The sequence below is a fragment of the Magnolia sinica genome, chromosome 14, assembly GCF_029962835.1.
Source record: "Magnolia sinica isolate HGM2019 chromosome 14, MsV1, whole genome shotgun sequence".
In the NCBI taxonomy this organism is placed as follows: Eukaryota; Viridiplantae; Streptophyta; class Magnoliopsida; order Magnoliales; family Magnoliaceae; genus Magnolia; species Magnolia sinica.
The window spans coordinates 76,850,385-76,875,998 of NC_080586.1; the positions used below are offsets into that span (position 1 = coordinate 76,850,385).

General features: G+C 42.2%; 1 protein-coding gene across 2 annotated transcripts in view; it reads right to left on the reverse strand.

The window, feature by feature from the left end:
• Positions 1-5,154: 5,154 nt before the first annotated feature.
• Positions 5,155-25,614, reverse strand: part of LOC131226274 (plant intracellular Ras-group-related LRR protein 6) — a 39,481-nt gene continuing 19,021 nt past the window's right edge. Inside the window, exons 14-21 of one of the 2 annotated variants that reach the window (XM_058222073.1) lie at positions 25,166-25,253; positions 24,942-25,079; positions 20,584-20,688; positions 12,689-12,813; positions 12,511-12,607; positions 10,682-10,756; positions 10,221-10,276; positions 5,155-5,778 (exon numbers count right to left, since the gene is read on the reverse strand). In XM_058222073.1, coding sequence (XP_058078056.1) covers positions 5,703-5,778; positions 10,221-10,276; positions 10,682-10,756; positions 12,511-12,607; positions 12,689-12,813; positions 20,584-20,688; positions 24,942-25,079; positions 25,166-25,253 — 760 coding nt within the window. In that variant the 3' untranslated portion in view covers positions 5,155-5,702. The remainder of the gene's footprint in view (positions 5,779-10,220; positions 10,277-10,681; positions 10,757-12,510; positions 12,608-12,688; positions 12,814-20,583; positions 20,689-24,941; positions 25,080-25,165; positions 25,254-25,614) is intronic. The other variant, XM_058222074.1, reaches the window with a different exon arrangement.

The window sequence follows — 25,614 nt, forward strand, 5'->3', positions numbered from 1 at the left end:
TCAGGGAAAGTGACCTTAGTAGCTATACCTGCCCTGTGCACGCAAGCGTTTTCCTACCAATACTCCTGTAGTGTGTGATAGTTGATACGTGGCCACTCAGGAACTGTGTTCGTGGCACGTACCAGATCAGATTAGCCGTCCAAATTATGGGACACAATGTTTTTTTATCACAACCGTCAAATCAGATTATATGAAGTGGAAGTGGATTGCCTGGTGACCTGCGCTGTGGGGCCCATCTTGATGTATGTTTGTTTATATCCACACCGTCCATCCGTTTTTACAGCTAATTTCAGGACATGAGCCCAAAATTATAGCAGATCCAAATCTCAAGTGGACCACACCACAGGAAACAGTGGAGATTGAACGCTCACCGTTAAAAAATTCTTACGGGCCACCAGGAAGGTTTCAACGGTGGGTATCATTTTCCCCACTGTTTCTGTGATGTGGTCCACTTGAGCCTTGGATCTGCTTCGTTTTTGGGTCTATTCCCTAAAATGATCTAGAAGTATGGATGGACGGCATGGATATAAAACACAGACATCACTGCGGGCCCCACAGCCCTTGTGGCAGGGTCACAACGAAATCCGCTTCCATACGAAGGATCTTAAGTTCTGATATCGAACGTTTTCTGGAGTTTTCAATTTCTACAAGTCGGGCCATGGTCCAAGTGATGGACGATTGAGATGAAATCTGTTCTCTGTTACTCTCCTCTTTAACATGAGGCCGTTACCTCTGCAATGCACGTAGAATCCTACAATTTTCATAACATCTAATCCATCTATCAGGTGTTCCCCATAATTTCCTTGTTGTAGACTAAGAATCACACACGTACAAATCTCAGGTGGGCCACACTATCTTAAATCATACCCAATAATCACACAGTGTGGCCCAGCTGAGTTTTGGAATGGCATGATGGTAAGGATGTCCGTTAATTCTGGTGTGCCTATCTTTTGAATGGACAGGATAGCATATGGAAATTATGGTGGGCCCCACACTTGATCTGGAAGATTTTAACGTTGGGCATCTCTATCCCAACCAATCCCTCTGGTGTGACCCACCTGTATTTTAGAGCAAGCTCATTTCATAAATGGGCCTTGATAACCTTCCTGAGCCTTTTGAATCGCGCATGGGACACTCAATCATCAATTTCAACCGTCCATTCTTTCATACAAGTAGAGACAAAGCCATCGTGTAAAAATCAAGCCAGATGAATGATCCTAAATATCCAATCGATGGCATGGAAGATGTACGGTTAAGATTGAGTTGATAAAGAAAAATAGGTCCGATCATCATCTTGAACCATCTATTCGATAGATCCCACTCTCTGCTGATTATGATTCTAAAGTAAAACCTTGGTTTAATGATTTCAACCATCCAATCCATGGACCATAAAAAGTATACGGTTGTAATAAATTGACCTTATTTATAAGGTTAGGATCATTTGATCGGCGTGATTCTTTCATCTCAATTGTTCTGTTTAAATGAACTATCCTAATTGATGATGGGCATTCCATGTGTCATTTAAAAGTTGTCCACTAAAAGTATGGACATAAGTAAAACCCATTAAAAATAAGATAATCATATTAAGGAATTTTCTTGGATTGCTTGGGTTCTATAAAAAGATTATGTGCTAAGAAGTTAGGTGGTATAAAAAGTTTATGTGCTGAGAAGTTAGGTGGTGCCCACCATAATGTCCGTGAGAAATCAACCATGTCTCTTCCTTTGCCTGCTCATTTTAGGCCATGAGTGCAAAAATTAGATTGATCCAAAACTTAGGTGGGCCACAAAATGGGAGAAGTGAGAAAGGGAATGCTAACCGTTAAAACCATCCCAAAGTTTGTTGGCTCTAAAATGTAGAGATAGCAGAAAATTAGAAAAACAAAAATAAGTAATAGAAAGAATGTTCTGAAGAGCTAAGGCATGTTATAATCGCAGTCATAAAGACAGATTTACCCTCAAATGGAAGATTCCTAATACACTCGGTCCTATCAAAGTCAGCTTCTAAGGTACAACAGCTCTCATTTAAGATCAACGGCTTTGATCAGGTGCACAAGTAATCCTAGCTAAATGAACCAAGTTGCCCTTGCTGATTTGCTCCAAAAGAAATTGGAGGGAGAGTACCCAATGAAAAAACTAAGGAAAGGTGACAGAATTCTTCCATATGATAAAACGAAAGAGATGACGAGCCTTTATGAAGAAAATATAGAAAGCATTTTGGGTTTGAAGCGCATGCGAGCTACATATCTAATATATGTCCGCACATGCTTGCTCATTAATTTTGAATTGGTGTGCGACGGCTCTTTGTAGACACCACATCGCCTCTCCTCACCACAACCACGGCCGCGGTCCTTGCGGCTGCATATGTGATGTTGCACCCACGACATACTCTTATTTTCCATTACAAAGACTTAGTAGAGGGTTTTAATATAAAAGTTTAATTTTCTTAACTACTTTTCAATGTGAAACTAAATTCAACCAAGAGAGAGAGAGAGAGAGAGAGAGAGACATCCAAACTAAGGGAAAACATTTATTTCAAAATGTTGGCATTCCATCCCTATTGTTTCCTCTTATGTGGCCCACTTGAGTTTTGAATCCACCTCATTTTTTGGTCTCATGCCCTAACATAAGCAACCAATATGGATGGGTAAAGTTGATTTCTCACTAACATCAAGATAGCCCCACCTAGCTTCCCACTACAGGAACTTGGAGTTGAAGATAGTGGTGATCTGTGTCCATTTTATTTTTTTGCATCTTTCATCCACGGCGGGCCCAACAAATTAATTGATCTGGACAATCAAACCATGGCCCCACTTTATGCAAAATGAAGAGCCGTGTAAATCTCGAAGTGGGAAATGATACAATACATTATGCCCTATCGTAACAAAGTAAGCCACCAATCACGTTGTTGCAAGGAGAGGACAATTTTTCGATGATCTAAACCCTTTATGTCTCAGTCCTTAGGTTGTGTGATGGAGATAGAAAGAATAATCTCTCTTAAACATCAGGGTGCAATCTAAAAAGGTTTCAAAGGTGTGCATCATCATCCCCATTATTTCCTATGGTGGAGTTCATTTATGATTTGGATTTGCCTCATTTATGGGCTCATGCCCTAGAATGAGCTGACGAAGCACATAAACAACGAGGATAAAACACATACATCAAGGTAGGCTCCACATAACTTTTACCACGGCTTGCCACCAAAGATATTTGTTGGTAGCAGGTTCTATTGGCAATTGTTATAATCCCAATGGTTTAATAGTCTAACTTTACACATTATATTGGTCATTGTACTTTTGACATATTGTTTAAGTTCTTAATAATTAGTATCAGAGCCAAAACTATGTCATGTGTACAAGTTACATAAATGGCAACCTTTGAAAAAGGCAAGCAGTACCGAAGTGATAACCGCATGCTGCTATAAGATATGAGACCCATGCAAACTAGGCCCATCTCTGACAGCAACATATGACCCAATCAAATCTTGCCACGTCGGATCACCACTAAGTCAGCAAGTAATCTGCATTCATAAAATTAAAGGATTGTTTGTTTGGATACAAGGATGATCAACTAAATTTAAATTTTCACTGATTATTTAAAAAAGTAACACATTTCCTAAATTGATAGTAGGTGGAAAAGTTTCTTATTAAATTTTAACTTTTTAACCCGAAAGGGTTCTTTTTTTTTCTTTTTTTATTAAATTCAACCATGGGATGGTGTGGGTCCCTCTAAGATTTACAAGTATTTTCAGTTGCTCCATATCAAGCAAATTTCAAGCTATACACACCATGGGTTCCATCTAGGTTCCATCTAGGTGCATGGACAGATCAGATCACACCGAGGAGCCCATCATCTAACCTCTACATCAATGACCGTACAATCAATAAACAATCCTAACCTTTGATTTTCCAACACTTGTTTGCTAAAAAGGCACTTTGGTTGGAACTACATTTTTATTATTTAAAAAAATAACCTACTTAATCTAACTTCCATTCATGGGATCTAACAGAATGCACCTGAATGAAAATAAATTACCCAAATTGATGAAGCATCTTAAAGAAAGCTTTTTAAGGGGCCATGATGTAAAATCAATGAGGTAGCATATAAAAATGCCTTTTAATCTCTGCTATATACAACAAAAGCGGTTACCTGGTGACAATTTTTACAATTGCAATTAGTCTTATCAAGCCTATGAACCATGAAAATTTTAAAAGTATAACTACAAACCAACATTACATTATTCAGATTTTACTCGCAAAAAGCAACTCAATAACTATAAAGAGCCTCCGTTGCTTACACCGATTCCTTCTACATATAGCTTACATCCTTTTCTGCTTCCTGATAGCTTGCACCATTTCCTATCACATATAGCTCACATCCTTTCCCTCTCCGCGTCAGTTTGCACCATTTCCTCATCCTTTCCCTCTTCTCGGTCTCTCTTCCTCTTATTATCCTTTTAGTTCACATCATTTCCCTCCTTGTTTCTCTCTTCCTCTTACCCATTAGATGTGCCATACTACTTCACTAATCTCTCACCAAGTGCTCTCCACGTGCATGCCCTATCATTAGCAACTTGCTAACTAATGTGGGCATGAATTAAATGCATTCAACGATCATCAAGTGCTTCTAGGAATTAGAATTGCTCCACAGCTCTTCATGCGCACGCACATGCATACGATCACTTTCAAAGCCCAATTATAAAAAGAAACTTCACATTAAGACAAGCTAACATGTATAAGGAAAGAGAGACTATGCTGAACTTCATTTCTATACTCGAAGAGGATCCAAGCCAATAAACAAGAGAGACTCCTAACCCCTCTCCAACCAAAGATTAAAACATATAATGCCACCCATCCCTCAGACACACTTGAAGGAAAATTGGGATAAAGGTAAGCCAAGGGCCTCCGTACGTGCATGGACAAGGGAGTGATCCATTATCAAATCCAACTGCTTGAAGGAATGTCGTGGATCGTTGGATCAGCATAGCATGAGGTATGTGGCCAATCTCTTTTTTAGTTTATGGTTTTCTAGTTAATATCATTGCATATATACATGTTTCATGATCTTAGTTATAGAATCATAACTGTCAACTTGATTCCATGGAAAAATGAACATGCCAAACAAGCTCTAAGAAATCAAATGCAATGCACTGGTACATGGACAAGCAAACCCATAAATTCTCACATTAATACAATTTGTTTTCTTTCTCAAATCGTTTCACACATTAATACAATTACAAACACTCTTCACTTTTTTTCTTTTTTTCTCTTTTTAATCATCAAACACCATCATAACAAAATGAGGAATTATATCATCTCCTGGCCTCGAACTTGTGCAAAGCATGGCCCATGATTCCGTCATCCAGATCTGATGGACCCCAGTCAATGGATGGGCCCAAAAGTCTCACTGACGGGACAATCCTAACCATTGAAGGCCACAAACATATAGTTAAACAAGAAAATACAACAATGAACCACAGCCAATGGGAAAAAAGAAAACCAATGGTTGGATTTTTGGGTCCTGGCCCATCCATGGCGATCCATCAGCTCAACGGTCTGGGCCACTGAACCCCAGACCCCATGAACTTAGGGCCTGAGGACACTGCAAAGGCTCACATGGAAGATCACACATTTCCTCCAATCCAGAAAAAGGAGAAAGCAAATGACGCAGGAAAGCAAAGCACTCACGAGAAAATGGCAACCCAACTACTGTTCTGGAATTTTGTCTTTCAGATATTTCACTATGGCTTTGGTTCCTCGATCTAAAATAGCCCGCCGAATGCTGCAAAACAATTGAAGAAAATGTGCTTTTAGAGCTTAAAAAACATCTTCATATCCAATTCACTTGTTTCATTTGATAATAATATGAGTAATATAAAGGGCTCCCTATTCAAACTGAAGTAGATGTGGGGCCCATGGTTGGTCTAATCTAGGCCATTGATCTGATGGGCCCATCATGGATGGACTGTTTCTAGAGTATCCTCTCAATTGGTCAACTTTAACCTTCCTATTGTTGGCATGCAAATACATAGTTAAAAAGAAATGAATGAACAAACTACATTCAATGAAGGAAAGACCAAAGATTTGATGGCTAGGATCTTCCAGTTCAGGATATTTTGGCGGAAGGATCCATCCATGATGGGGGCGATCAGATCAATGGCTTGGATAGACCATCCATAGGCCCCACATCAGAAACCAAGTTTGGAATGAATAGGGAACTCAACCTCTATACAAGGTACAAGGCAAACCAGAGTAATAAAAACTAAAAAACAAGGATTTTGACATATAAAACCCTATGTTTTGGCCCATTGCCAAAAACTCCTACCTTTTCTACATAGGGTTAAAAAATAAAAAATAATAATAAAAAGCATAATTTTTTTTAGTTTGACAGATGGAAATGACTATTTTGCCCTTAAGGAAATGACTCTTAGGGCATGGAAATGACATGGCCCACAGTGTCATCTGTATGGCATACACTGTCAATCCACTGAATCAACACACGCTAGGACGTGAGCCAAAAATTAGGCAAATTCAAATCTCAAGCAGGGCACACGAGATGTGGGGAATTGGACACCTAAACTTTTTGGGGCCCGCAAAAGTTTTGGATTGGGTTGATCTTTATGTTCCCTTCATCCTGCAGGGAATAACCTTATGAACAAATTGGATTGCATATAAACATAATGGTGGGGCCAGGACTGTTAAGGTAAGTAATTCCGGACATTTAAGTCATATACAAGATAATGGTAAACAGTCCGTATGGCAGATTAACGGTAGGGACTTTTTTTTTTACTAACAGAATATAAGATAAGGGTTTATTAGGGACTACCAATAAGGGAGGGGCTTTTATGGCAATGGATTGAAAGACGGGTTTATGTTTCAAAATCTCTAAAAAAAGATGCATCATATCATCTGGCATTACATAAAGCTGCCACCCCTTTTCAGGGATTGAATTGATCATCTGGTGGGCCTCACCATGGACGGGCGGTGGACCTTTTTCCTTTTCTTCTGATGAAAGATGGAATTTTACTAGAAGGCACAAGCCGCACAAATGACAAAACAATCCCCTACATTGATGAATCGAGCCATCCGAATGGTGTGGACTTGTTCCACATGCAATTGAAGTTTTGGGTGTATTTCATTTTTAGCCTCCCATTTCAGGCCAACAACTGGACAACTAACTTTCCTGGGAGGGTTGCTTCTCACAGCATCACTCACCCATAGTGGTGGCCACCAAATAAAGGGTTTGGGTCTCCATCTATACATGATACTAGCCTACACAACAACAGATGCAACTAGTTTGGACCAGGTTTTGTACATCTTGAAAAGATGGTGGCGTTAGGCCCTAAATAACAGCAGGGAACCCTCAATTGAGTAAGAATGCAAGTGGAGTTGCAATTGACCACAGGTGATGCAGGACAACTAACCACTTGCTCTAAAAGCTCGAACTGATAGAGCATGGCTAATCAATCCCTTTATCTCATAGCCTAGGCCTCACATCCCATGGGTTAGGTCCATGGCGGAACCCCCCTCATGGGCCCACATCATATGGTTTCCGCCTCACACGAGCGGCCCACCCTGAGTGTGCCCCTACATCCCAGGGGCCACCTCGCTCGAGCCGAGTGTGAAAATGTCTCTACATTAATCATCACGGGTGAGAAGTCTCGAATAGGAAACATCCTGCTCTGATACCATTTTAATATAGAACAACTAACCACTTGCTCTAAAAGCTCAAACTGATGGAGCGTGGCAAATCAATCCATTTATCTCATAGCCCAGGCCCTACATCCCATGAGTTAGGTCCTCGGCTGAACCCCCTCGTGGGCCCCACATCACATGGTTTCCGCCTCACACGAGCCACCCGCTACACATGATCAACTCACCCAGAGTGTGCCCCCGCATCCCACAGGCCACCCCACTCAAGCCCGGTGTGAAAATGCCCCTGCATTAAAAGCCATCTAGTTTTGGAATGTATGAACGGTAGCCAAACTCCCACGGGAACGGATATCAATGTTGAAAAGTCACTAGTTAACTTGTTTCTGACAAGTGGAGCCCATGTTTCATTGATCCAGATGATTGGTCTGTTTTGTCCCACTGTTGATGGATCATGCCTTAGAAATCTCCTTGACAGGACAATCTTAACCTCTCAATTGATGGCCAGAAGGCAGGCGATTAAAAGAAAGGGTGGCAATGGGCTGGGTAGCTCGCCTGACCCAACTTTGAGCAAGGCTCTAACTCGGCAATGGGCCGGTCTTGGGCATCATAAGCACAGCCCAATCAATTTTCAGGTTGGGCTTGGGTTCAGGTCATTTTAGCCCACAAATATGCCAATCCAATCCTTAGTTGGGCAGCTCATCCATTTTTAACGTAGACTGTTGGTTTCATTCTCTAAAATGTCATGTGTGGCCCACTTGATCAACAAATAGATTAGGAACATTCAAGTGGCAAATAGGGATTTGATTAATTTTTGGATCTGGAAGGGTCAGGCCTGGGCCCAACTAATTTTGCAAGCTCAGGCTTGGACCAGGGATCTTAATTGTCTAGCCAGGCCCAGGCCTAACCTGGCCCAACCCAAACGCAGCCCATTGCCACCCTATACAACATCAGTCTACATTCAACTGAATAAATTCCTGAGATTGGTTGCTGGGATCTTACAATATGGAGTTTTGGGAAGCATTCTCCACCCCGGTGAGAATCAACAGAACAATGGTTAAATTACCGAACCATGGGCCCGACTTGTCAGAACAGCCCAAAGATGCAGATTGAGTGTCATATAATTCCTCACCTAGAAGGATGAATTGACTTAGGTAGCACCTAGTAGAGTCTAGCTTTGGTTTGGATTAACCATGGCTTACCTAACAAAGAAGGGTTGGTGGATGTTGGAGCTTTGCTAAGCCTGCTTGCAACTCTACACAAGGCCATGTGTGGGAAATCTGAGGGAGGATTGCTGAGAGCACTCAAGCTAGTGCATTTTTTCAGCACTTGAACTATTGGTAAGGGCAACTTGTCATGTGAAAGATCCAAGCTGCTCGCCAGACAGGCCTCACTGCAAAGATGCCTTGTCTAAAAATCAAGCTGATCTTATCATCAGGTAGGCTAACATGGACAGAAGAAATGGATGGTTCAGAGAAATAAACCAACAGTCCACATTCACTGTACTCTTATGGCCCACCCGATGGTCAGATCAACCTGACTGTGTGGCCGAAGGACGAGTGGCTTGGATCTCATGCAAATGCCATGTGTGAGAGGCACATGTCAAAAACATGCACCCACTCAACTCAGAATTCATCCATCAAGCTACAACAGGCGCCCCTGCCCCCCATGCAGATGACCTGGCCAAGAAATCAGGCCAGCAAACTTATTAAATGAGTCGCACATGTAAAAAAAGAATGGATGGTTTAAAAACAACACGAATGGTCCACATTGAACATACGAATGAGGTTCACATCATTATCAGAACAACCTGATTTTAGGCCAGGTCATCTACATGGGGAGTGCACCTGATCCAAGGCTCAGATTTCTCATACATGAGCTAGGAGACCATGTGTAGAGGCACATGGTGGCACTTACAAGCCTAACGGATATCAATGAAAACAAAGTCCAAGTAAAAATAAAATAAAATAAAGTTTGCTGATTGATTCAGCTTGCAGGGCTGTGAACTTAGACATGGAACTCTAATTTCGATAAACCAACCTAGGCCGACCAAAACCAGGAAATCAGACACTCAAGATGCATTTATTTATAGTTTGACTGTGACCTTATGAACATAGGCAGATAGATAGGGTAAGGCTTATCAACTCTGCCTTGAATAAATAAATATGACGTCACAAGTCCAAATGGCTAAAAAACAAGTTATAGTCCACCCAGAGGAGAGCTTCCAACATGTTAAGTTCATGAGACATCAAAACCTTCCAATAGGTTGGCAGCCCCACCATAAGGATTTCCAAATGCAAAATATCCCCCATCTACTCATGAGATGGGCCACACCATAGAAAAAAATTTATAGCAATGGGTAAATAGCAAAATAGAAGTGTGGTCCATTGGATGATCGGATGTGGCTGACTTTTGTACCAGTTAATCCTCGTGATAAGCTCAACCTATTCGACAGGTAGGATGTCACACAAACATGAAAGGTTGGATGTTATCTGCTGGGTGGACCATAACTTATAGTCCAACCAGTTGGACTTGAGACCTCACTAAATATAATAGCAAAAGTTCGTAGCATACCTTCTCAAAGGATTCCCGTCAAGTTTCAAGACCTGTAGGCTGGGCTCGAGTAATCCCTGATCAACAAACTTCCCATCTTAAATCCATGTAAAGTAGAAAGCCGGAATAATCATATTTAGAGAACATGCACAATGTTCAAATGATCATTGCCTTTGCCCAACAAACTGTACATGCTGGGCCCACCTTTTGGTGATCCAAATCGTTCATATGATGCCAGCCATGGAGAAAGGGAGAAAATCTCCCCCACCCGACTACACTGACTGCCGGATTGTAATCATCCATTTCTGACCAGATGGTTGAAATCAACTAATAGGTTAGATATTGGGGCATGGCCCATCACATCCCATGATGGAGCTCAGCAGATGGTCAGTTTAGATTATCAGAAGGTGAACCCTCCTGTAGTGGCATGCCCTTGTCTAAGTTACAGTAAAGAAAAGTAAACGAAGGCATAGTAATCTGACCAGCTCCAGAGGAAGTACTGCGATGTTGTTGTCAGACAGATAAAGCTCAGTGAGAGAGGTTAAATTCTTGAGTTCCTGTTTCCAAGAATCAGAACACAATTTTCAGTCTCTAGTGAGTGAGAATATACTTTTTATGAGAATTGAATGTGAATATACAATACATGAAGAAAAGAAGAACATTTTCATTATGGGCACAGCTTTGCTAAGCCCACATGCGCGTACGAGTCAGCTAATGTACACGCCACCAAATATGCCAGCACGGCAGACAGGTGCAATATTCAAGCATCCATCAGAAGGTACCATTATGTAGATTCCCTATCCCAAGAACCAGGTCAGTCCACTGGTCATCTGGGCCACAATTAACTGAACAAACGTATGGTTGCAAAAAGAAAAAAAACCAGCCCAAGTTTTCTATCCCATCAACTGATTTCTAATACCATGGTTCACCTACTGAATGGACCACATTTACCCGTGGACCGTAGCATCTGCATGGTGAGGTCCACCTGATGGATGGCTTGGATATTGCACCATGACACTGGCATATGTGCTGGCATGTGCATTAGCTGACTTATACATGTGTGTGGGCTTAGAAAAGCTCTTACCGGCAAGTCTTCCAAACTAGTCCACTAGGGCAACAACGAGGCCCAGCCCACTTTGGAGCAGGCTTTGGCTGAGCATCTGAATCGGTAGGACCACAGAATGGGTTTGGGCTTGTAAATTCTCAGGCCTGACAAATAATCAGGATGGGTGAAGGGATAGGTCTGTCTCTAGGCCCAATAGCTCGCTTGGCCTGGCCATGACCAGACTTATTGAATGTGACTTGAACACGATTGACACCTGGCCCTGCTCGATTCATTCTCTCCAGATGATCTTGGACTTGGGTCCTTACTAGTGGGTTGGTCATAAACATGCATCAGCTCTGCCCAAGCCCAATTTAAACCCTATCCAAGAGTCCACATACTTGCATTCTTGTCTCAGAAGAACCAGTGGAAAATCAGCTTGCTCTTATTGTTGGTAAAATAAGATTTTGGTCTCACTACTGGATCTGGTGTGCATTGCCTACTATTAAGTAACTGTATCAACCCTTCAATAACTGGCTTTTGAACCGAAGACCTCAAGCAGCAGGACTGACACTCTAAACAATAAGCCAACTATCAATTGTTTGCTTATCACTTCATTATTTTGATATTTATCAGTCAGTCAATCAATCAATGATCACCATTATCCTTTAAAAAAAATCAATCATCATAAACATCTAGGCCTTGTCCCAATTAATTGAGTCGGCAATATTTATCTATATATAACTATTTAAATTATTCAAAAAAATATTAATTGAATTACTAAATATTGATTCGATTCGAGTCAAGTAAAGACTTGTTTAGGTCTTCGACTCAACTCGACCTGGCTAGACATCGAGTCAAGTCGAGTTTTCAATTTTTTTATAGCTATGATCCACATTCGTGGAACGTTTGCCACTCCTGTCTCATGTAGAGTTGATATCATATATTAGTAGGGTTATCAATGGTCCAGGAGTGGTAAAGAGATTTTAGCAACATTTTCTATTCTTACCCACTTGAGCCCAATCTAAGACCTTTAATCTTGGACCTAACTTTCAGGACCCCAGGTTGGGCCGTCCTAACTCAGGCTAACCTCAGTCTGGTCAGAACCCAGCCAATTGGCAGTGTCAATATACTAAATGGTAACCAATGCACTGGATCCAACCTCCTCAGCACCAGACATTCGCCAAGGTGGACCCTCAGTCATCAAATTCGAAATCAACAAAACAGTTTTTTAGCAGAGTTTGAGCTTTCAATCAAGCATATTGTTACCTTAGGTACCGATAGAATGGAATTCTGGCTCAAGTCAAGAATCCGTAGTTGTAGTAAGCTTGGGATATCCAATGGGACTTCTTTCAACAGCATGCGCCTGTGGAGTTAAAATCTTAAGCAATGGCCAAATTCTTTCATGTTGAAGAAACCACCAAAAACAACAGTTTTAGATTCAGACCTGAGGTATAGCTCCTGCAACTGTGGCAAACTAGAGAGAGGAGAAGGCACTGGTAAGGAAGCCGCATTGCCGCTCAAATCCAGAATTTGAAGCTTGGAAAGAGATTGAAAGCCATTTGATGGAATCTGTGAGCACAGGTACAATAAGACTTCCACAAAAACAAATAATGCAAGAATGGAAGGAAAAAAAGAAGAAGAAGAAGAAGAAGAAGAATAAGAAGAGAAAAAACAAACAGGCACATTCATTCATGCATGCATGCATGCGTACATGCATTAATGTTCCTTCAAATTGGACCATTATAAAATTTAAGAGAGCTGGATCGATTCAAATTGTAAAGAGACTTAATTTGGTGGTTCATGGACTACTGGAGAGTATTTGTAATCTGTCAGTTAGGCCAGTGTGTGGATGATCAGAACTATTCAACATTTAGGTCCCATCATGAATACAATGGGAAGAAGTACAGCATGTTACAAATGACAACAGGCATTCAATCTCCAGAGTGATAAAATCATAGATTTGAAGTCTCTAAAGGTTTTGCACCCAGTTTAGAGAAGAAAGTTTTTTTTTGAAAGATGACGATTTCATAAAAGAAAAAACAGAAAACAGAAACAAGGAAGATCCGCTGAGATAGCAGATCAAAACTAAAATCCTAGAAAAAGATCATCAGTGTCTTTAAAAGAAGCAACATGGGCAGCCCATTCGATTAAGGCTCTTTTAGCCTTAGACAGCACAAAGTCGGCAGAATTAGCGATGTCCCGAAAACAACGATTGTTTCGCTCTTCCCACACGAACCACCAAACCGCAAGGAGCACCATCCTCCAAAGCTTAGTTTTGGACTTGCCTATTTATACACCATGCCACAATAAAAGCAGGGTGTCGGTCATCTCCGGCAGACACCAACTAACATGGAAAGAGCGAAGTAAACCCACCCAAACAGGTTGAATGAAAGGACAGTTGACAAGAAGGTGATCAACCGTTTCTGCTTCCCGCATGCAACAAAGGCAAATATTCGGAATGATCATCCCTCTGCGCTGAAGGTTGTCAATAGTGAGAATCTTCTTTCTTCCTGCAAGCCAGCTGAAAGCCACTTTCCTAGGAGGAGCATCATATTCCACAAACATGGGGCATGACTGGGCTGAGATGTGGGGCAGATGGCCGTCAGGAAGCTGTATAGAGATCTGACAGAGAAGGATCCTTTCTTGTCAGGGTTCCATCTCAAACCGTCAGCAGCAAAAGAAGAAGGCAGGATGGCTGAAAGGCATTCCAATAATTCAGCGTATTCGGCAATTTCCCAGTCGTGGAGATTTCTTCTGCAACCGATACTCCAAACAGGCTTTCCTCTTATAATCTCGTAGCAGTCAGAAATAGAGGCTGATTTTTGTGAGGCGAGAGAGAAGATGGTTGGAAAGCGAACTCTAAGGGAATTGTCCCCAATCCAATTATCTTCCTAGAAACAAATGTTTGCCCCATTGCCAAGATGGAAGCCAATACCTCTAACCACCTCCCTTTTCAACTTGAGGATGTCCTTCCAAATGGGGGACGCCTTGTAAGAGGATGACTCCTTGGTCCACCAACCACCGTCAGATTCCCCATTTTTGAGCTTGATAACAGAGTTCCAAAAGCTCCCTGATTCCGCTCCCAAATGCCAAATCCACTTTCCCATCAGCGCACGATACATATCTTTGAGCACTCTAATCCCAGCCCCCCCCCGTCAACCATGCAACAGCAGACTTCCTTCCACTTGAGCAAATGGAATTTTTGCTTGACCTCCCTTCCGTGCCATAAGAAGTCACACCTTAATCTTTCCAACGAGGCCAGCACCGCGCACAGGCATTTGAGAAGAGACATAAAGTAGGTGGGGAGGTTGGACAAGGAGGCTTTAATCAGGGTAATGTGCCCACCTAATGAAAGATATCGACATTTCCATCTCGCCAGCAGCTTCTCGCATCTGGAAGTGACTTTCTCCCACATCCTTAAGGGGGGGCTTACCAACACAGAAGGGGAGACCAACGAAGGAAGTAGGGAAAGCAGCCGCAGTGCAACCGACAATAGCCGCCATGCCCACGATCTCGTTGCTATCCATGTTGATACCGAATAGCTTGGATTTCACCAAATTGACTTGCAGCCCCGAAACAACTTCGAAGCATCGAATAGCAGTCCGAAGATTTTCTACCTTATCGGTACTAGCATCTAAAAAAATTAGGGAGTCGTCCGCATATTGGATATGAGTGATCGGGTCACGCATGCCTAGTATAGAGATCCCGAGGAGGACGTCTTCGGCCCGACCTTGTTGCAACATTCTGGATAAGGACTCCATCACAATGAGAAACAAAAATAGGGATAACGGATCGCCTTGCCTAAGGCCCCTCGAGCTCTTGAAAAAACCTTTAGGGGATCCGTTAAGAAGAATAGAAAAATGAGCGGACCCGATGCATTCCTCCATCCAGCCTCTCCACTTCTTGCCGAACCCCATCCGATTCAAAAGATACTGAAGAAAAGCCCAGTCCACGTGGTCATAAGCCTTTTCGATGTCCAACTTATAGATGATGTGCTTCTTTCCTGATTTGGAAGCGGAGTCTAGGCACTCGTTAGCGATGAGGGCTGCATCCACTATCTGTCTGCTAGCAATGAAGGCATTTTGGTTGCCAGATAAAATGCTTCCGATCACTCTACTGAGACGATTAGCCAACACTTTAGCTAAGATTTTGTTGGGGGCTCCCAGAAGACTGATCGGCCGAAACTCTTTAAGAGATGTTGCCCCTGACATCTTTGGAATGAGGGCGATGAAGGATGCCCCCAAGCTGTTGGATAACCTGCCTCTGTCATGAAACTCAGTGAAGAACTCCATCACGTCACCTTGGACTACCTCCTAAAAATGTTGGAAAAAAAGGATGGGGAAGCCATCCGGGCCAGGGACCTTGTCCCCAGCCATAGAGGCTAGAGCGCGGCTGACTTCCTCGACTGAGAAAGGGGCCTCTGGAAGATCGACATCAGTGTCCAAAAGCCTCTCAAAAAAGATATTACCAAGAATTGGTTTGCGCCTTTCATCACTTTTGAGGAGAGTCGCGAAATAACGGACAAATTCATCGACTATTCTGGCTTTGTCTTCAATCCAGGTACCATTGACGAAGAGACTGCTGATCCAGTTGTTCCTGGGGTTCATACTAGCCACACTATGGAAGAACCCAGTTTTATGGTCCCCTTCCTTTAGTCAAGAAACTCTAGCCTTTTGCTTCCACGAAATTTCCTTTTGCAACGCCCTACCTGCCAAGTCTTGAATAATCAAAATTCTTCTAGCAATAATGTTTGTAGACATGGGAATCCTTTCAGCCTGAGAATCAATTCTTTGCAATTCAGCAAGTAAAGCGTCGGCTTCCTGCTCTTTACCACAAAATTCATTGAAACTCCATTCCTTCAGCGCGGCCTTCAGACGTTTCAGTTTGGAGCTAAGCTTGAGCCCTGCATAACCTTCAACCAAGGATGTCGACCACCAATCCTCGACCATCTTCTTGAAGCCGTTTATCTTTAACCACGAGCAGTTGAACCGAAAAGGCTTGGGGACCCCAGTTTTGATCCTCCACATCTAGGAGGATAGGGCAGTGATCCAAGGTAACTCTGGGAAGGGCGGATTGGGAGGAAGAGGGGTGCGAGTCGAGCCAAGCAGTAGATACGAGGAACCTGTCAAGTCTGGAGAGGTTGGAGTGGCCCGACCATTGGACCAGGTGAATCTAACGCTAAGCAGCGGGAGGTCCATCAGGTCATGATCTTCAATCCACCGAGAGAAGGCAACCATCGCAGGAGCGACGCCATGACCATGGGACTTTTCGTCCGGGTATCTGATAATATTGAAATCGCCCATGATGCAGCAGGGCCCTGAAAATCTGAGGATGGAATCCGACACCTCTTCCCAAAACTGAGGCCTGCAGGAATCAAGATTCAGGCCATAAATAGAGGAGAGAAGACACGAGAAGCCCAAAGATGTGTGTTGAAGAATCACCGAGACTGAGAAGGAACCGGTCCAACTGGAGAGGAGGGACCAAATGGAGAACTTCCAGGCAACAATTATACCTCCTGCGCTACCAATAACATCCAGAGAGATCCACTTGAAGTCTCTGCACTTCCATAGGGTACTCAGGAGCCGCTCGTCGCAACTAGAAACCTTCAACTCCTGAAAACAGACCACATCTGGATTGGAGCGATCGCAGATGTCCTTGATAAGGCATCATTTCTGCTTGGATCCGATGTCTTTGACATTCCAAGAAAGCAACTTCATTAATCAAACAAACTTCCCCGGTTGCCCTAGCTCCTCCCCCTACCGAAGGAGACCTCTCAGTGTGAAAGACCATTCGCAAGACTTAGCAACTCTCTGCTGCTCCCAGATCTGGCACGACGAGTTCTTGGAGGCTTCAAGGCTGATAGAGGCCTACCACGGTTCTCAACGCAGAGAAGGAGAGCTAAAAAGTCTTCTGGGCAGTCGCCAAAAGAGAGACCTAGATACCTCCCAACATGCCCCATGGCATCTCTGATCCACTTTTTCTTGTGAATGGTGTCAATGAGTTTAGCTCTAATCGGATCGTCTTCAATAAGGTTGTCTGCAACCTGAGCAGGTTCAGAAGTGACTCTGAGGCAGACCTGCAGAGGTTCCGCTTCAATAACGTCGGTGTTTGGTTGTTCTTGAAATAACGTCAGAAGGCTATGCTCGGTCCAGTTGCAAAGAGAAGATTCCGGGGAAGAGGGCATGAATGATGGGGAGGATGGGTTGTCTGACTGGTAAGAGCCCTGGTCGAGCTCTGAGCATTCTGGTTCCGGGGGATTCCTGGAAGAATGGGCGAACCGCAGAGGGGTGGAGGTGGACCGCGACTTTTGTCTACTGTCATACTTAAACGCTAAAAACGACCTGATATTTTGTTGCAAACCATCCGACTGGTCAACAACTTGGATTTTTATTTATTTTTTGAGAGATAACAGAAACTTTCATTAAAAGAGAAATAGGGAGTAACCAGCCCGCTGAGATAGCGAGTCAGTTAGCTCCATTCAGAAGAACATTACGATCTTTTAGAGGAATATCAATAGAAGCCCATTCGAAAATATAGAACTGAACCCTTTGCATAATGGACTCCCGCCCTTTAGACTCCCCTCTAAAACATCTCCCATTCCTCTCTTCCCACACCGCCCACCAAATAGCCGCAAGCGATAATCTCCATATAATAGATTTCTGCTTACAAAAGGAAACCCAATGCCAGGCCATAAGCAACTGACCCGTCGAGTTGGGGAGGGCCCACGAAAGATTGAACCAAGAAAGGAAGCAAGACCAAATCTGACCTATGAGAGGGCAGAATAAACAAGTGATTAACTGACTCTTCCTCCACCATGCAGCAAAGACAAATGTTGGGAAGAATCATACCCTTTTTCCTCAAATTATCTACCGTCAACACTTTGCCCTTACCTACCAACCACGCAAAAACAACAATCTTCGGGGGAATCTTGTATTTCCACAGCTTTTCAGTCCACACTTCTTCTATCGTCTGAGAGTTCCCGGCACAAAAATTATAGGCTGATTTAACCGAGAAGAGGCCCGATTTATCTTGGATCCACACCAATTTTTCAATCTCCCTGGATGGGAATAACCTTACTAATGCACTCCATGAGGGCCGCATATTCTGATATCTCCCAATCTTGGAGATTCCTTCTTAAGGGGGGATTCCACACAACCTCAATTCGTCAAAGATCGGACGGGGGAAACCAAAGCGGAAGGGGGAAGATCGGACGTCTCTCTGGAAGATATACCTATCTTGCAATTAGCATTCGAATTTGTAAGAAGTGAAAGATTTAAATTGCATGGGTCTGGATCTGGAAGGCGTAGGACCCGAGACCCGGACTCGAGAAGGTCTGAAATGGACGGCCAATATGAAACATTAAGATGCCCGATATTGGATTCGACCCCCATCGACGAGGGGGAGTCGGGTCTGAATGGTATCCGATCAGATCCAGAGTTGCCACATGACCGAGGGGAGGGACCCCCTGAGAATGAACGGCCAGAAGCAAAGTGATGGGAAGAAACTCTGTGAACACGTGGTTCTATCATCGGCAACTGGGCTACACACGTGGCCGCTGCTCCAACAAGATCAGAAGAGGGACCGACACGTGTCGAGGGAAAGGCCTCGATCATGACGGGAGACCGGCTATCGCCGATAGCGGGGCGATCAGCTGGCCTTAACTCGGACGGAGAAATGCCACATGGAAGAGCAGCACTGGCGCGATCCCGATGGACCACTGAGAAAGCGCCACGCGTCTCACGAGGGGGGGCACTCATGCCAGAGAACCTGCAGCCGTCATGATGAGGGCCTGCAGCCTCGGCAATGGGGAAAAGGCGCTCACCACTTGGACAAATCACGTCCGGTCGAAGGACGCATGTCGAGAGCTCCGAAACCTGCACCCGATCAGGCGACACAGGAGCACCACGCTTACTGAGCGACATCTGCTCTCTAACAAACGCGATAATGGCCGTAGGGAGAGCAACAGAGTGGGTATCCAGTACTCCCCGGGAGTACTAAGGTTGTCATCCTGTGTCATCTTCCTCCACTCCCCTGGACGTGGCTGGAGAGGGAAGAGAGTCCTTAGCGCGCCAATAGTCGCCCCACCTTGGAAGCGGGCCATCCTTCTCCTCCAGCTGCACTGGAAGAGGGATCTCTCTCCTTGTCGCATGGACTCGGATGTGGAATGGAAGGGCCAAACCTTTCGTGCGGCGGATTCGCATTCTAGCCACCGCCATCTCCTCGCCTAACTTGGTTTTGCTGTCGAGCTCGATCAACGTACCCAGAAGGTTTCATACCTAGTTTAGGGAATAATTCTGAAATCTTTAAAGCTCTAGCACCCAGTTTAGAGAAAAAAATTAAAATTAAAAATCCCTAAGGCTTCACACCTAGTTTAGGGAATAATTTTGAAATCTCTAAGGCATAGCAACCAGTTTAGAGAAGAAATTTTAGAAGCCCTAAGGTTTCACACCTACTTTAGGGAATAACTTTGAAATCTCTAAAGGCTTAGCACCCAGTTTAGAAAAGAAATTTTGAAATCCCTAAATTGGTCACTGATTTACATCCAAGTCCCTTCTTTTCAAATGGCTGGGATCATTTTTACAGGAGAGAACCATCCATGACCTCTACAGCGGGGTGTACCTCTTAAAGTGGGTCTTTCACTGATCACATGGCCCAACCAATGTATACTACTAGATATTTCATATCAGTGGCAAACAGACTTGCTGCCACATCCCCAACTGTAAACTCTTAAGTGAACTTGCTTCTATAAAATCAATAAGAATATAAAATGATACTCACCGATATGAAGAAACGAGGTATGGGAACATTTCATATTGAAGTATATTCGATTTATTAAATTCCATGACAAGAAGTTACTCTCATTATATTGCTTGAAATTCCTTTTCATCATCCTCCAATCCATGAGATAGACTGACTTAGAGATATGTTTTAAACTAGTTTAATTGGTCACAAGAAGAAAAATGACAGGGCCACTGCATAGGCTGACAAATCACATACCACCTTTGCATTTCTCATAAATATGTATGCATGTGCACCATCTTTGCATTTCTCATGTGTGTGCATGTGCACACATGGTGTGTGGATACACATACGCATGCATAAATACATCCATATATGGAAGAATGCTGAAGTCCCCACCTTCAATGGGACACCAGCAATGTCCCCAAAGTTTCAAATGACACATAGGACAGACAATCATTTATCTGGACTATCCATTCATCCCATATCACTATTGGGGGGCCATGATGCAAAAATCATGCCAACTGGATGACCCTAACCATCTAATCAATAACATGAACAGCCAACATTGAACAGATAAAATCCAAAAATGCAATTTACCTGTGCCAGGGGGTTATTGTCCAGCTTCAAACATGAAAGATTAGGAAGTGAAGCTAAAACTGCACCTGGCCATTCCTTTATCTTGTTTCCGGACAAAATCAAAGCCTGCATGCTTGGGCTGGAATTAAAACACATCCACAGAACTTTGCAAAGCAGTATATTCATAACTAAATCAATCACTAATTGCTCCCTAGACAAGAATATCAACCAAGCAGAAACACTGAGAAACTGTGAAAGGGGAAAAATAAATAAATTGCATCTCCGGGATGCTTTGTTTATTTTACCAGAACTGCAAATTTGGAATTTTTCACACCCTAAAAAAAAAAGGTAAATAAATCATGCTTACAATATATCAAGGAACAATAGTACTGAAAAGAATAACAAAAAACATCTAAAATATAGTTTTGAATCTTTTGATCCTATGTGATGATCATCGCATCAACCAACATAGAATGTAATGAAAAGTTGATGATGATAAGTAACCTATTGCAAGGCAGACCATTATGAAATAAATAACTCAAGCTGGTGTCTGCTTCTTCCCTGTGGAAAATCCCCCGTACCCCCCCTCCCTCGAGTGTCAGCTTTCATGTGGCTTGCTTTAAAAGAAAAAATCCTAACAGTCGATAAGCTTCAGTGATGTGCATTATGTGCAAAGCAAGCGAAGAGAACAGCCCCCACTTGCTCCTGCATTGTCCAATGGCCTCTGAAATTTGGAACTTCTTCAGTAATGAGTTCAAGATCCCCCTTCCCAGCTGCTTCAAGCTAGAGGGTCATTTCATCAGCTGCAACAACTGCCCTTTCAGCGGGGAGATATTCAGCTTTTGGAGCATTGTTCCCTTTGCCATTTGTTGGGAGATTTGGAAGGAAAGTAACGATAGGATCTTCAAAGACTCCAGGGGACCATTTGGATACCACCAAATAAGTTACTTTTTCTACTTACAGCAGTAGATGAGTAACTTATTTGAGATAAGTAAGTTTGGTTTAAGCTCAAGAATAAGTAACTTTTTAACTTAAAGGAACTTAATCACTTCAGCTTAATAAGTAAAAATCAAGATAAGCTACTTGAGGCATAAGTAACTTACGATCCAATGCTTTGTAAGTTTGAATATGATATCACTCACTTTCAGATTTTAATATAGTTTTATACATATTCCTCCCTCTCAATGCTTTACAGAGGCAGCAATCCAGAGTCCATGTTCTCCCTTCCTAAGTGTTCAAAGTTAGGAACTTGTTATGAGGATTCTTAATAATAATTGTGTTCTTGTAAACCATAATTTATTTCCCCGTTATCTGTTTTTCCTATCTGCAAATTTTCAAAAAATTTCCTATTTCTGTAACTCTTAAAACTAAAAAACATCCTATGCTTATACACTATAAGCCTCATTCTCAGACTTCCAACTAGCCAAAATGCTTCATGCACACAATCACTTCTTTGATACCAGTTTTATCATTAACCCAAGTAGAAATGTAATGACTAGGGGTAGCAATAGGCTGTGGTGGGACTGACTCTGTAAGGCCTGAACCTAGGTGGGCCCCTAAACATGGCCCTAGGGTCACACCAAGGTATTAAATCTAGTCCCAGGCCAATGATGAATGGAATAGCCCGGCCTGTCGGCCAAGTCTAGTCATCAAGTGGGCCACTGTTAGACATAAAGAATGGATGGTTTGAAGAAACTTTTTAGCATATCCCATTTTACGTACATCATCATCTTAAGACTTATCCCAACTATTTGGCATCGGCTACGTGAATCCCATCCTGCAATTCCACCCTATCAAGGACTGTATCCTCAGTTAAACTATAGGTCCTTAAGTCTTTTCTTACCCGCGCACCCCCCCCCCCCCCCCGCGTCCTTTTGGGCCTTCCCTTGCCCTTTTAGAGCCTTCAACTTGAACCAACTCACTCCTAACCGGTTCAGTTCTTGGTCTCCATTGCACATAGTCAAACCATCTTAAGTCCATTTCCCTTGTCTTGTCCTTTATAGTCTTGACACTCATCCATCTCAACATCTTCAATGAGCAAGGAATTCTGTATCCATTACAATACGACCGTAAAGGCCAATACGTATAGTATAGGTAACGGCCGTGACCGTTACACGATACAGGGGTGAAACGGGGTTGTAACGGCCGCTGCAGAGCATAACGACCGCTATTCCCGTAAAGTTCAAAAAACAACCAACTTTTTTTTTTTTGGCACACGCACACACACCCCACACACTCACGCTAGTGGAATTTCACCACCTATGGGTACTCGAAACCTTGAGGGGGAGTTGAAAAACAACCACTTTTTTTTCTATGTAAATTATGTTTTCCCTCATTTTTTCAATTTTCTCATTCCAAAAACTTTCCTACATCAGTTTACAATAGATTTCAACAACTTGTACTATACTTTTTAGGATTAAAATAGTAGATTGAAGCAATTTGGGTGAATAGAAGCTCCAAGCACCATTTTTTCAAAAAAAGAAAAAGAAAAAGTGGTATATATGCTTTTTTTTTCCCGATTTCTATTTCTAATGCTTGACTGTGATATGTAAATATTAGGACATAATCATGTTCATAAATTCACCAAACAACCCAATACAACACTGTCACCAAAGAGTGGACCGTTACGCTACCATAAACATGTTCAAAACCAAAAAATGAATACAAATTTGGAATATTTACATTATTCTAGATTTTTAAAATATTTTTCCGGAATTTTTCAGGCAATTTTTTTAACCGTTACGGGGGTTGTAACGGTAGTTACGCCCCCGTATCAGTCGTTATGACTAATACCCGTATCGGTAACGGTGTTGACCATTATGGCTATTGTTACCGATACAGAATACCTTGTCAATGAACCAAGCCAGTTATATATGGGACTCATGACTCATCCTAGATGGAGGATACCCCCAAAAAATTCTTAGATAGGATTATTGTAAACCTTCAATCATTTAGCTCTTTCCTTATAGGCCATGGATAGGGCCTTTTCAGCCCAATCAAGGCCATGGCATATGGGAATAGGATGGGCTAGGGCCAACTAACCTGACCCATTGCCACCCCTAATAAGGAGAAATTCCATTTCATAGCTCAAACAAATTTCATAGGCTACGCCACAAACCAAAGCAACAATGCACAATCAAAAATGCATTTCACTATCTGGTTCTCCTCCCTAATCACCATGAATTGGGAAGTGGGAAGAACTGTGAATTATCATAAAAATAAATAAATAAATAAATAATCTTCTTAAACTTCAAGCAGATAATGGAGTATGATTTCTTTATTTTTAGAGAGAGATAACTGTAAATTTATTTATTTTTTAAATGCCAAAAGGCGGAAAAGAATACACCCCAACACTAGGCTAGAAACCAACCTAAGAGGTCAACAAACCAATCTGCTTTAACGAAAGGAACCCATTCCAAAACAACACTTTTCACTAAGAAAATGATTTCTTCAGCAGACGGGTCCTTATTTTAAAAACATCGGTTGTTTCAGCTTTTCCAGATAAATCAGAAAATCCCCATAGCAACAAGCGTCCAAATAACTTTTCACGACTTCCCCATTGCGGCTCCGTGCCAAGCCCAAAGCAAATGGTCAATAGAGGCCGGCATTACCCAAGACACTTGGAAAAGAGAAATGAAGTGAGCCCAAACTTTCCTTGTGAGGGGAGGGGACAATGGATAAAGAGATGGTCAATTGATTCCACATCACCCATGCACATCAAGCTGATGTTGGGTTCAAATCCATTAAAAAAATCAACATATCTCACAACTTTGAAAGTCTACATGACATTGATAAGAAAAGATAAAACTATAATGGCCAAATTTTACTAACAATTCAATCAAACATCAGCAACTATACGTTTTGATTTTGTCAGGAAACCTCTCTATGATTGAATCCTATGCCAAAATTTACAAGCACAGCAGAAGGATATATGCAACTTGTGTTTTTTTTTTTAATGCTACAGGCCTACACCTACATACTTGCTTCTTACTTCTAATATTTTATTAGCACAAAAGTATACTATCATAAGACATGTAAGTGTATGTGTGTGGTACATACACTTGAGCCTTGGGTGTTATGAGCCTTAATCTTAGCCTTTTTTTCCTGTTTTATCTTTATTTTTATGCTTTCCTTAGTTGACCGTTGCCTTTCTTTAGTTTTTTTCCCCTCCTAATAAAGCCATCTATGAAATGGTACATTTGCACCCTTCTCCTGTTGTTATAAATAAAGTAGGGCTAGACATCCCAGCCCTAACAATGATTCAATATGCAAATAAAAGCATCTACCACAAGATGCATATTATCAATAGCACCAAAATAGAGATGCAGCTTGTACATGTCTGTGCGATAATAAATGAGAACTAGTTTCTCTAAAATAACCTGGAGTGAGGAACAGGAGGAAAGCTCATTCGGTAGCTCGTGAATGGAATTCCTTGAGAGATCAACTTTTACAATGTCACGTGAATCCCATACTTCTGGTGGGATACTGTTCAAGCCTAACCCAGCTAAAGAAAGTTCCTGAGTATACACACATAAATACAGAGTGAATAAAGCACAGACAGACAAGCAACATTAAGGTTATTCACATGAAGAAAAAAATAAACCTTTGAAGAGATTGACAATCGAGCTGCCATGGAAATATGATCGTCTTTCAAGGTGGTGGTAGCAGATCCTGACTCTGCATGAGAAAATCTACTTATATCATTTATAACAAATAGAAGAGTTGTTATAATAAGAACCGAGTTTCAAAAATTAGAACTCAATCAGAAATCACTCTTCTGATTTCCAAGCTTAACTTGGCTAATCAGAAGAAAAAGTTGCCAATTTTGTAAAAGACTTGGATGAGCCAATCACTGTCCAGGCTGAATTATATAGAATCAGAGTTTGAAGGTACTTGGAACCCAGCAGCCATACCGAATTGATTGAGCAGAGTTCCAAGCTGATCAGTGGGTTTTAGAACATCGAGAAAATAAAAATTAACAATGGGCCATGGCATTCAGAACTGAAAGCTTTGAACATTAATCACAGCAAAAATAATAATTATGATAAGGGA